Genomic DNA, 14,508 nt, shown 5'->3' on the forward strand with positions numbered 1-14,508 from the left:
AAAATATTCACTATATGATAAGTTTTCCGAAAATATGCAAATATTCAGATAAAATATATTTTGTGCAAAAATTTTTTTGCATAACATAAGCAAATTATCCTGCTTACATAAATGCTCTTCTATATCTACGTTTGAAAATTTTTATTAGAAGTTCATTATTGACCTCTTATTTATAATAAAATTAGACAAACATTTTTTGTTTCAGACTTGGTTCCTATTGATGACAACGAAAACTTTGATTTTGACGAATATTGGGATTACAAACTAACACCACACAATCTACCTCTCCTAAAAAGCTCAAGAGAAACCCATTTGCTTTCAGCAGTCTACCAATTTGAAGAAGTACAAATATTATAAAAATTTCAAAATATCCTTTACATCAATTTATTTTGTCTAACAATAGACGTTTTGTTTTAGGATCTAACAGTATCTTCCCTTAATAATGAAGAAGAACTATCAAATAATAGATTGCCGAAAAAAATACACGATGTAATCAGAAACAAAATTCCATGTGGAGTATGCAAATTAGGTATTTATAATCCTAGCTTCCCTAAAATGGTTATTTAACCAACAAGTGTATTAATAAGGGCGATTAACAATTGAGATATTTTAACGCGTGAACGAAGCGAGCGCGTTAATGTTCGAGATTGTTAATCGCCATTTTAATTCACGAGTTCGTTACAAAACTTTTCCGTCGACCGTACTTTTCAGAAATAAAGATATCTTAATTTAAATATTTATTTACTTAACGATAAACAACAATTTTTTCAGCTTTCATTGACTTTATTCAAAGTTTCCTTAGTGGTAATTTTATTATAGTAAACATTAATATTCGAAATGGTACAATTACTGAAATTAAAGGAAGGTATTGATAAATGATTATCTGCTGTGTAGCATTTTGACAAATTTATATTGAAGTCTTCTTGGACCTCCGTAAGTTCTGTGATAGAAGAAGTTAAATTATGGTGGAGTTAAATTAAACTCTTCGTCAATATCCATCCTTTGATTTTTCAAATTCAAAACAGAATTTTAAACAATAAAGTAAATAATGACATACAATGACAGATAGTACTAACAGCGGCTACTTCATTTTAAATTTTAATTCATGCAAGCAATGTATGTTGTGTTGCCTATAATGAAATAGTTCATTAATAGAAAAGCATTCAGTAATAGGGGTCATTAATCAATGATTTTGAGGGTGTTAAAATTGATCATAAATGGACGGTCGACGGAAAACGTATTTAAATGTACTATTTTAGGTATAGGATTATTAAGAAGCCATCTTAATAATGGAGATTCTATGGAAGAAATTAGAACTAAGGTTATCCAATTATGTGTTTCGCTAAAAATTGAGTCTGAAAAAGTATGTGCAGGATTCTTTGATGTATTTGGGCCCGAACTTGTTCCAGCATTTAATACATCTGTGTTAGGTGAGTAATAAATAACTGGAATGTTACTTATAATTACTATAATTTTAATTTAAACTTTTATTACTATACATAATGACGGTATTAGATTTTTGTTTTGATATAGGGCAGCGACAGCCGCTTATACGTATTTCGACCTCTTTAGGTCTCCTCAGAGCGGTATAGCCACTACTCTGAACCAAAACAAAAATATTTCCCGTCCTAGACAATAGTTATCAAAATAACTATATACGGACGTAACTACGCCATTTAAAAACAAAAAAAAAATCAAACGATTTCTACCTAGCGAAACCGAATTCAAATTTTTACCACCGTGCTTTCTAAAACTTGCAAAGCAATTTATTACTATATTACTGCTAATATTGTGCAAAATGTGCAAAATAAAATTGCAGCAATAGTGGGGCTCAAAGGAAAAAGACAAATCGCATCACTGACTTCGGTCGAGAGAGGATCATTGATCACTTTAATTGCAAGTACGAGTGCTGGAGGGAATTTTATCCCACCCATGTTAATCTTCCCAAGAAAGAATATGAATGTGCAACTCATGAAAGGTACTCCTCCTGGATCGATATCAGCCGTTCATCCTAGTGGTTGGGTGCAGTTTAATTTATTTACACAGTGGTTTAAACACTTCATAGATACCGTTAAACCCTCAAAAGAGTTTCCTGTACTTCTTATATTGGATGAACACTACCACTACAGCCATACTCGCAATTTAGATGTGATCAATCTGGCAAGGAAGAATAACACAGTTATAATTTCATTACCTCCACATTCAACACACAAACTGCAACCGCTAGACAAAACTTTCATAGAAACGCTCAAGGCATACTGTAGCGAAGAAATCAGGCAATGGTTACGTCATAATAACCGCGCCCTCTCTCAGTACGATATTGGAAAACGTTTTGGCAAAGCATACCTTAAAAGTTAAACTGGAGAAATTGCTGTAAATTGAGTCCGCGCCACTGGAATTTATCCATTGAATAAGACTGTGTTCTCAGATGTAGATTTTATTGCAGCAGAAATTGAGAGTAACAACCACAGCCTTGTAGAACCGCAAACTATCGAACCTGCTATCCTACCAAAAACACCAGAACCAAGCAACATCAGTGAACCAGGTGCTTCTGGTTTGTAGAAGTTTGTAAGTCCGCAAGCTATTGAATCTGATATCCTACCAAAAACACCAGAAGCCAGCAACATTAGTGAACCAGGTCCTTCTGGTTTGCAGAAGTTTGTAAGTCCGCAATAAACCTGCTATGCTACCAAAAACACCAGAAGCAAGCAACATTAGTGAACCAGGTCCTTCTGGTTTGCAGAAGTTTGTAAGTCCATTTGAAATATCGCCAGTGCCGTCGATCAGGAAAAAATCTACAAATCGTGGTAGACAATCATTGAAATCAACGGTAATAACTTCTTCACCTTACAAGGAAGCATTAGACCAGCAAAACAGCAAAAAGAAATAAGTGTACAAGCAGTAAAACGACCCATTACGGCCGAGTCCACAAGGGAGGTGACTAAGAAAAAAATTAAAAACAAGAGGCGGCATAAAAAGGAAATCGAAAGTTCTTCTGACAACGATAGTGAGCAGGAATTTCAACCGGCTGATGAAGATATGGATTTGGAAGAGATTACTGGTGTAACGGATCCGGAAAATACGGATGTAAATTGTATTTTCTGTGACTGAAAATTTTGTGAGGATTATCGAGGTGAAAATGGATTTAGTGCCTTATGTGCAACTTGTGGGCATATATAGATTGTCCTGGTGCAGAAAGAGACGAATATGTGTGTGAATATTGTACATAAAAAATTATGAAATAAAAATAAAAATATTTTTACCAGTAGCCCATATTTATATCACCTTTCCGTTTCTTACTTAATTGACACCGTGAGTGTTTTTATGACATTACAGAAAAAAATATCTTACTAGGCAGAAAAACGAACTAGCACAAAAGAGCAAAACAATTCTACATGCCAATTATGTAATTTGAACTTTTTCGATCAAAAAATAGTCAAGATATCAGCAATAAACAAAATGGTAGCCCATATTTGTACCTTCTGCTCTATCATTCTGATTTATTATAGTATTATAAAGACTAAATACTTAATATTTAAATCAGTAAGACCCTAAAACCATTAAAACCCTGTACTTTCCCAATATGAACATTAATAAAATCCATTCTTAATTGAAACAAAATAAACTTGCTGATTGTAACTTCTTCAAAAATTTAATTCGCAGTCAAAAAAGTTAAAATTGTTTGTTTAAACAACATTTTAACAAACTGTCGACTAAAGACATACTGTCATAAGTCATAATCAACAAGGCCTCCCCAAAAGAATTTCCCGTTCTAATCTAAAATTTAAAATAGTAAATAAAAAGCTAAATAGGTATGTGTATATAAATCTAATTTGAATTCAACTGTAATTGCTTGAATGAAATATATAATTAATTTGATCCCAACTTGTTTGCAAAAATGAGCAATTATTAAGCATAATGAAATAGTCTACTACCCAGAGTAATTGTTTTTATTTTAATTCAAAAATTACTTGTACGAAGCACAAAATTTAAATCAACGTTTTGAAAACATTATTCAAAATTGTACATAAATTTTACTATTTTTCACTAAAACATCGGTTTTTGTTACAATAGAATGGTCAAAATAATTATTTAATGAATAAATTATTACAGAACAATAAAAGTATTTATTGCTTTCCAAATATATCTCAACATACAGGAAACTCGTTACTTTCTAGCTCCCATAAAATTATTAGACCCTTCGAGATATAGCAAACTGGTAACAGGCATCCTTTGGAGAGCAGTAAACTGATCATCTCACATAAGTAAGCTTATCACCAGCATTTTTTTGTCCAAGGCACTGGTTTCTAATCCGGAAGATTGTCTGTTACCCGTTACACTTCTGATTTACGAGATAATCGATTAAATTTAGAAATTATTCTAAGCAAATTGCTTTAAAATTTAATAATGTTTATTTCTTCAATTAGCAAAGTTTCATTAATAAAACAAAATAGCGTTTCTCTGCAAAAAGAACAACGTTATTATAATTTAAACAATATTAAATTAAAATTACATTACCTGCAAAAAGAAACATAATTTGAAGCTTTTAACTAATATTAAAATGACGTCTCTTACGGCTGTAAGACTCAATGTCATTGTCAGAAAAGAAATAAGACTGTATTTTGACAGTGGCGTAACAAACTATTAAAACCTAAATTACATAAATTAACAAAAATACAAAAGAGTGTTCTATTTTTTTAAGCCAATTTAAACGGTTTTCAGATTGGAAAAAAATTGTAAATCAATAAACCAAGAAAATAAACAATTACTAAAAACAGCAATGTCAACAGTAACAGAAATTCTACAATTAACATGGAAAGTACACATCGAGTATATGCTTGACAAAAGCAATAAAAGTGAATAAATTTGATCAATTTCTAAAACTTGGTGGGGTACTGACGTAGAAACAGCTTTGCTTTTTTACAAATCTTACATCAGATCCATTCTAGACTATGGATCAGCAAGTAAACAAATTTAAAAAAAAATTGATGTATTTCAACGGACTGTTCTACGTACCTTTATGGGAGCAATGAAGTCTGTTCCAATAGCTCCGTTGCATGTTGAAGTTTTTTTAGACGAGATTATCTCTCACAAAGTGAAAAATTTGTAGTGACAATTTCATATATCAACAATTCCTTATATTCTGGCATCATCTTACTAAATACAGATGATCTAACAAACAGTTACTGGACTCATAAAAATTCACCAACCCTTTGCACGGCCTTTAGAGCCATGTGTAACAATAACAGTATTAGCAACCTTGATATTAACGACAATTTCGCATTTTTTAATGAAGCTGACATACACATACCAACATATCATAGTACTCCATTATTAGATTCATGCATCTTAAATTCTTATATAAAAAAATCGGTTGCCTGTAAAGTCGGTTTTACGGGCGAAGATTTTACGTGACAACGTCTTTTTCTCGGTAGAATATTTATTGATATGAATATTATTAAATTGCACAATAGGAACAAGGAATTGAATGAAAATAAGAATTGCACAAATTTTAACTATAGAAATATATTTTGTTTACTAAAACATTGTACATGTAAACTTAAACTTAACTAATTTCTATTTGAGTGATTTTGTTGAGGATAGGACGATGGTAGGAGAAATATGAAATGAAAGGAAGTGTTTCTGCTGTAATGTGTCTTGAACGCCAAGCACGCTCGAGAAAGACAGAGACACAAGCACGCACCGATTCAACGCGCCTAATTCTCTAGTGCTGCGCGCGCAGCGGACCGATCATGTTTGAGTGGGAGAGAGACGCAAGGCATTCGCCGGTCCGGCGGGCCTCTCTCTCGTTCGGTGACTCATCGTAACAGACGTGAGCGGGCGTTACACTTTTTCATGAATGACTCCGAGCCACAACCTAATTTAAGACGTTGTCACGTCAAAATGGCCAAGGCAACTGTAATCTATACAGATGCATCCAAAACATCGGATGGGACCGGATGTGCTTTCTACATTCCATCCAAGTTAACATAAACAATATTCAAACTACCTCTCAATTGCACAATTTTTAGTGCTGAAGCACTTGCAATTCTTGAAGCCTTGATATATTTCGACAGTTTAAACAATAATGCAGTTTTAATAATATCCGATTCATTGTCAGTCTTATTATCTCTCAAAAATAAATACAAAGTTACCCAATTATAATTCTAATCCTTTCATTTACCAAATTAAGAACATGCTTGTCAACCTTCAAAATAAAAATAAAACTACTAATTTTATTTGGGTAAAAGCTCATGTTGGTATAAAACATAATGAGCATGTTGATTCCATTGCTAAATCTGCAATAACCTCGACAGCTGAAATTTTACCAGATGAGAGAATTTGTGTTCCTGACGCTTTTCTCATCTCTAAAAGAAATCAAACAGATCGTTTGCCAGGAATACTTCCTGGCAAACTTTTTGCGACCACTCAACAACACAATACGTGTATATAAAACCACACATCCTTAATTCCAGATGGTTTAAGAATTTCAATATCGCCCGTAAATATACAACAACTTTAATAAGATTGAAATTTGGCCACGCTTGTTATCCTGCTCATCTTGCTCAAATCAAAATATACAATCCAGACTTATGCGAAACTTGTCAAGAACAAAATCTTAACCACATCTTTTTTAAGTGTTCCAAATATCTTCAGCATTCAGGAACTCTTTTAAACAACTTGCAAACTCTGCAAATATTTCCTCCATATCAAATAAATAACCTATTGGCTACTAATAATAAAAAATTCTATGATTGTCTGATTAAATTTACACATAGTGCAAATGTGTGTCTGTAGTCAATCTTACCTAAGCTCGTTTACCTTTGTTTTAACCCAATTGTTATTTACCTTTCGTTCTGTGACCTATTGCTAGTAATGTCTTAAACAAATGTCCTGATGGGTCCCTGGACGAGAAGTGAGTATCCCTGTTTTTCCTAATATTTGTTTTTTCTTGCTATCATTTTCTCTTTTTGTTTGATTCAGTTATAGGGACTTTATGAGGTTTTTTTTTGACTCGAATAGATACACTTTTTGCACTAGCACTTATTAGTAAAGCTCGGATTTATAGGCAAAAAAAATTGAAGAAAAAGGCGCCTATATAGGCAAAGATTTTTATTAAAAAAGGCAGGAATATTAACATTTAGGCAAAATATAGGCAATAAAGGAATATAACTTATTATTTATTGTACAAAGTGAATTAACGTAATATTAACTAAAGGCAGATATATTTACATATCATAATCATAACATTAGTATAAATAAACTAGTAACTAAATAACTGTAAATTAATAATTAAACATTGTAACCACTTAAAATTTTATCATTAATAGAAACAACTAAATGTTTTTCAATATTTTCGGTCTTAAAACTATGTATTCGATCACTTAAAATTAATTTGTACATTGAAAACGAACGTTCGACATCGACAGATGTAATTGGAGCATAAATCTGGCATAATTTGAAATTCCGCGGAAAATGTCCCATTCAAAACTTTAGCAACATTAGATAAAAACGAAAAACCTTCATTCTTGTCGAAAACATATTTCATTTTTTTTTAAATTAATTGACCGTTACTTCCAGGTGCCGATTTAATTTTCGTCTTTAAATTATCTATTAATTTTACTGACTCACATAAATTTATCTCTTGTTTTTCTAATAAGGTAATTGTGGTAACTATTAATTTATAATTGTCATTGATATAAGCGAGTTCCTGTTTCAATTTGTGATTTTTTTATTTTTTAATATTTTTTTGCTTCTCGAATGGCTTCGGAAATATCATCATCAAATTCTGACATAACTAATTCTATTTCATTGCAGTGTTCAAAGTAAAACAAAACTGCTTCGAGCCAGGTTCCCCACCTTGTAATTACTGGTTTAGGTGGCAAAGGGACACCGGGAAGTCTTTCTTTATATATTTGCACCCTCAACGGGTGTTTTTCATAAAAAAGTTATAAAATTATCTACCAACGGAAACAGATTTCTTATTTCTTCAGCAATTCTATTTACCCCCTGGGGTAAACAAGTGCAATGAATTAAATTAGGATAAAAAATCTTTAAATTAACAGAAGCTTTTAACATATATGCCGCAGCATCTGAAAGTATTAAAACTATTTTATTCACTGGTATAGCGTTGGGTAAAAAGAGGTTTGTTAAACTATCTTGTATATAAATCGACTTATTGTTAAATTGTTTGTTTTTTCCAATTCTTTAACGGCAACTAAATAAGGTTTTCTCGCAAAGTTTTCGTTCAAAATTCCAATCATTAAATTAGCTATATACCTGCCGCATACATCTGTCGTTTCATCCACGATAATATACAAAAAATTGCCCTCTAACTCCCGCTTAATTTTTTAAATACATTCCACAGTATGTTTTCTCAATGTACTCTCGTCCGGTAAGGATTTATTAAGATATTTTTCGAAAAAGCATTTAAAACTAGGGTTATTAACTTTATATAGAGGAATGTTGGATGCAATCATCATTTGGCATAAATCGAATTTAAATGGGTCTTCCTCCTTTTTTTTTAACTGCTTAAACTATTCCGCAGAGATATTTGGGCTAACTTAGAGGAATTTAATTTTTCCAAATTACGTTTATGAAGTGGGGTTCCACAATGCTGGTCAATAAAGTACTTTTTTCTACTTGAAATCTGAGAATTAAAAAAAAATAATTAGGATTCTAAAACCTTTAGAATTTAGTTATGTTGTGGGACGAGAAAAAAAAAGAAAAAATAAAACTTACCGATTTGCCGCATGGTTTACAAAATGCTCCATCTCCTTCTAGAGAAAGTTCCGAATAAGGTGCGATCCATAGCCTTAATTTAGATGTCATATTTTCACACAAATGTCTAAAACGTTTTAAAGCGTGTTCTTTGCTTTTCGGTATACGCAACAAAACTAAACTAGGATATAGCAATTTGTGACTAAACTCTGATACAGTAACCGACTGTACAACTGATAATAAACTAATAAAGCTTAGGGATTTCCAAATAGTTAACCCTCAAGTCTCGATCAGGTACATTTTCCTAGAAATCTGTTATATAAACATAACCATTGATATTTTATTATTGACCCAAAATTTTATTATAGAATGGTTTAGTAATAGAATAATATCATGGGTAGTACCATGAAATTTTAAAAAAGGCACAGGCGGAATTTACGAAAAAAGGCAAAAAGTGCAAAAAACAATTATAATAGGCAAAATAGGCAAAAAAGGCATTTTGCCTATAATCCGAGCTTTAATTATTAGTATAGATATACAATTTTTTATTTTCTTTAGCATGTTAGTAATTTTTCATTTATTATTTCTCAACACGTAATTGGCTAAATAGCTAAGTGCTAAAGCCTCAGAAAACTGCAATATCTGGGACATGTCATGAGGGGCGAGCGTTATAACTTGCTGCAATTAATAATACAGGGTAGAAAGAGTCGCGGAAGAAGACGCATCTCCTGGTTAAACAATTTGAGAGCTTGGCTTAACTGCACTTCTGCTGACCTCTTTAGAGCAGCGATATCGAAAGTGCGAATTGCCATGATGGTTGCCAACCTTCTTAGAGGAGATGGCACATGAAGAAGAATAAAGCCACAAAAAAAAACAGTAACAGATTCAATATTTGAATGAGCGAGGGTCAGTAAGATAGACACAATAGAATGAATCGACAATATTTTGGTAGTATGAATGCAAAGTATATATATATATATATACGAATACGAATATTTTTATAAAAACATACACTACACACAGATATTTTAGTTGCGTAGGTTAGGAAATATATTGAAGTGATAGTTGAAATATATTATATGTCCTCTTTCATAAATGAAAATTTTTTAAACGATAAACTGAGTTCCCTGGTTAGATATAGTCACTTGTGTCTCAGAAAGATGTGGCATTGTATGATTTCAAAAATGTCAAATTAATAAAACAGTTATTTAAATTTTGGTTATTTACAGATTCTTCCCAAACTTGTATGATGGTATTTGGCGAAAGTTGTCCTTCAGTTTCCAACGAACTGCATGAGTGGTCGATAGATATACCCACTAACGAACTAAATGTTGAAGAATCACAAACAAAACGCCGCAATGTGAGTATCTAATAATAAATAAATGGACGATGTAATTTCTTGTGTCACGCATATTGTCAAAGTATAAAATGTATATCAAACATTACAGTAATTATATACATATGTTATAAATACATATTTTGTAATTTTGCATGGTCAGTTAATATTATAATTTGTATTTAATCGTTGACTTACTAATACACATACGTTGTTGACAAAATTTGACCCAATTATGACAAATATCGATTAACTATGGACTACAATTAAATAAATAAAAATAATTTTTCTCTGTTTATAATAATTTTTAAAAAGGTAATTGTTTTTCTTCTTCCTAGTATTTTTTTAAGATTTTTGTATTTTTATTATAATTTTAGCAACCATTTATATTAACTGACTGCCTTTTTGTCTTTTATCTTATTACCTTTTTTCATTTAGCAAGTTTCTGACTACTTTCATTATCTCTTTTCATTAGGCCAGTTCAGTTAAGTTTTTACTCCAGACAACTATTATCAATTTATCAATTTTTTAGTGAAAATATTTTTAAATAAACAATCAAAACATCTAAATCATTATTTTGCTTATAACTTAAAAACTTGTCTATATAGATTTTTTTCGTTAACAGAGAACTTTTTCAGAAAAAAAGTACACGAAATGATTGACACGAACAACAAAATCGCTGTTTTTAAATATTGTTAATAACTTTTTTATTATTTATTAAAATTTGTTTAAATGTACCTGAACTTGAATGTCTTACTATGTTTGAACTGTGTGCAAAAGATGGGCCAGATTGGTTAAATAGTTTTTGCGAAATTTGTTTATAAGATTTTTGGAAAAAAGAGCAAATTTCTAACGCTTGTTATGAACATTCGGAAAGCTGGTTATAAAACACAACTTTTTAAAAAAGAAAAAATTTTCTATGTGTCTTATGAGCCAAGATTGTCCCTTTTTTAAAATCACTGTTACGTTAATGTTTATGTTAACTCCTTGTGGAATAGGAGCAGTGCCTTTGGCAGTTATTATTACCAAAGGTCAAACAATTGAAGAATACCAGCTCAAAGGGTCGATACCAAATGCCTTCGGTGGAATGGGTTATCCTTAAATATTTATTACAGATGATAATGACGCGGGGAGAAAAGCCTTAAAACGTGTTTTACCAGCATCACAAACACTTTTATGTTGTTTTCATATATCCCAATCAATTTAACGCTGGCTGTGTGTGAAAAGGAATGGAATACCCCAAAACGAACGACAACTTTTATTCAAGACATTTCAAACTATATTATTAGCAATTTCACAGAAATCGTGAAAACCATCAAAACAAACCGCGTCAGATGGGTGGGCTACGTTATGCGGATGGACAAAAGTGAATCTGCTATTAACCATGCTAAATAGGCCGGACGGAAGAAGAAGAAGGGGGCGACTTAAGGGTACGGAGATGGAGAAGACAGACACTCGACAGAGAAGGATGGAAGAATGTTCTGAGGCAGGCCAGGGGTCACGAAGGGCTGTAGCATCAACTGATGATGATGAAAGTAGTTATGATAAGGTTTATCTATGTTAGAACTAAATAAAAAATCATAAACTGTCTAAAAAATGCTCTAAAACTCTAGTGGAAATAAATGTAAATGATTTTTTTTTTGTTGTAGGTGGAAGTACCCGTTTTAAAAGTATTACATCTCTCTGATACGCATTTAGATCTAGACTATTTAGAAGGGTCACCCGCAAACTGCGATGAACCGTTGTGCTGCAGGAATTACAGTACCCCCTCTAGTACTGAACCTTTAGTTTCTGCTGGAAGGTAAGTACTTTATAATTTTGTAAGTACATATAGATAATTTTTGTAATTGTTTTGCGTATAAATAAGTAAATTTATATATATATATATATATATATATATATATATATATATATATTATTATATATATATATATATATATATATATATATATATATATATATATATTTGCAATAACTGATCCAAGTTATGTGTTTATTTTAGGTGGGGGTCATATAACAAATGTGATTCTCCAAAAATATTAATAGAACATATGCTCAATCATATAGCCTTAGAACATCCGGTAAGTTGCTTAAAAATTAAAAATGTAACTTAAGCGGGCTCTAAGCGTAGCAACAAATTTGTTCAACTAGTTTGTACAGTTAAGTATGACATAAAAGGTGGTTCCCTACACAGTTCATTTTTCTATAATAGATGTGTGTAACTAACTATAACTATAACTATTGTTTAAATTGATTGATCAAAGAATTGAAATCCTCGTAGATTAATTTTTGGTCGAGTTACACCCTCTTTAAATGGTGTTTCAGGCTTTTGAGTGCCGCCTCCCAAAGACCGCCAAAATTGGACGCATACGGCGAAATGAAATGTCAATTTATATTATGTTTAATAGCGTAATTTTGAATATATTATTTAGTATAAGAAATCGACCAAATTGTTTAAGTTTATTGCGAGGTACAACGAAAGTGGATCCGTTATCTGAATAAATGTCGTTTGGGATACCTCGTCCCTCGATACCTCCGAAATTTTTTTATATTTTAAACATAGTTTTAATTTTTTAGGATATAGATTATATTATCTGGACAGGAGATTTACCTCCACATGATATTTGGAATCAAACTAAGGAAGGGAATTTGAAAATTATACAAGAATGTGTTGAACAAATGTTTCTGTTTTTCCCAACGACACCTATATTTCCTGCTGTTGGAAATCATGAATCTGTTCCTGCCGGTAGGTAAGTATAGTATTTCTCCTTTTTCCATTCAAGTAAAACATATCTCAGATGGAACACTATTTGTCTCTGTCGTTTATTTCAGGTGAAGCCTTTGTACCAACCGTCACAATTTATTCCAATTCCACCAAAAAATTCTATGCTTTATATTAAAGTAAACAATTTCTTTTTGATTTAAGGATTTCTCCTGGCTATACAGGTCAGGTCTAGAAAAGATAAAAGTTCCAATTTTAGTATCTCTTAAATTTAGTCCTCTAATTATGGATGTTAATTGACTCGTAGCACATTTCTTCCGATTACATGTATCGCCATTGCTTCTCCTATACAATTATCGTAGGTTTAAGTTCATTACCTAGCGCAATGGAGTTGATAATAAATGAGACCCGAAGACTCACATATAGTCTTTCATCAGCAGCCTGCTTGGAGTTCCGAATTGACTAACACCATCCTGAGTACTTTAATTTGTACTTCCGGTAGGCGCAGTCCGCTTAGCAGGCGGACGTAGTTGGATGTTTTCGTGATATAATGATCTTGTCAATATCTTGCATAATCATTGACTAGATACCTCAAGTTTCTCGGTGTTTTTATTATTAAAATAGATAGATGAATAGATAGATATATAGTTTATTCGACTATAAGTTACACAAGGTTTATAGTTAGTTAAAAGTACAAATTATACATATAAAACATTACAAACAATGGAACAATACATGAAAAACGTTTCAAACATTAAAATACATACAAATAACAAAGCGTACAATATAGACAGCGTAATACAATAATTAAAATAATATTAATTTTGGTTGTGTTGCAGCTTGGGCATTCACTATTCACAGATACACTCTTGTAATATTCACCCAGTGTATAAGAACACATAATCACTAGGTACTCTTTAACTTGGTTTTTAAAAGCTGAATTAATGTTTTTAAATTTTTGAGGAAGTGTATTATACAGTAGTAAACCATAGACAGTCGATGACTTCCTACTTATTTCTAAATGTCAGTAGGGTAACCTATGAATGGAACTAACCTTCATATCATCCCTTGCTCAAACTGCAACACCACCACATTTATATTGGAATCTACTAAAAGAATTTACCATTTTAAAATTTGTATCGTACCCATCCCTTCCTTTTTCCTGTTTAAAAGTCATTTCTTCATCTTTCACTTTATTTACGTATGTGTTGGGCGCTTCATAAAAATCTACTTACACAAGTGCCTACTGCCATAGTTTTGGCTCCATCGCTATACCGCAATTTTGTTCAAAATCTGAGACTTTAAAAGATGAATATACGTTGGGATGCCTAGCTTAACGACGTACATATTACTTCTGGAAAGTGTTTTTCTAACATCTTCTTAAGATTTTCTGCCGTTGAATGTTAGTCTACTCTAGTAACATGGGGATGACTAAATTTTACTACACCACTGATTTCAGAGTTCTATTATTACCTACAACAATACGTCCATTCATTTTTTTATGCCTAACATCCATATTAGTTTTCCATTCTTGCCCACTATTATTTGTAACCGAATTTTTATTCTCAATATTTATCAAAATTTCATCATTGTTAAATTATTAATATCTGAACATTTTGCCTCCATTTGTATTCTTAATGATAATTGTATATTATTTTCGATTAAGGAAAAAACTTGTTTATTTTTATTGATAACATTTTTAAACACAGTTTTTGTGGGGGAACTCCTT

The 14,508-nt window shown here is 31.7% G+C and overlaps 1 protein-coding gene across 1 annotated transcript in view; it reads left to right on the forward strand.

Moving 5' to 3' along the window:
- Positions 1 to 14,508, forward strand: part of LOC140451728 (sphingomyelin phosphodiesterase-like) — a 40,257-nt gene that overhangs the window by 21,298 nt on the left and 4,451 nt on the right. The window contains exons 2-8 of the mRNA XM_072545571.1: positions 206 to 342; positions 418 to 529; positions 1,260 to 1,430; positions 9,951 to 10,081; positions 11,707 to 11,858; positions 12,060 to 12,138; positions 12,635 to 12,803. Coding sequence (XP_072401672.1) covers positions 206 to 342; positions 418 to 529; positions 1,260 to 1,430; positions 9,951 to 10,081; positions 11,707 to 11,858; positions 12,060 to 12,138; positions 12,635 to 12,803 — 951 coding nt within the window. The remainder of the gene's footprint in view (positions 1 to 205; positions 343 to 417; positions 530 to 1,259; positions 1,431 to 9,950; positions 10,082 to 11,706; positions 11,859 to 12,059; positions 12,139 to 12,634; positions 12,804 to 14,508) is intronic.

This window comes from Diabrotica undecimpunctata, chromosome 10, assembly GCF_040954645.1.
Source record: "Diabrotica undecimpunctata isolate CICGRU chromosome 10, icDiaUnde3, whole genome shotgun sequence".
Lineage (NCBI taxonomy): Eukaryota > Metazoa > Arthropoda > Insecta > Coleoptera > Chrysomelidae > Diabrotica > Diabrotica undecimpunctata.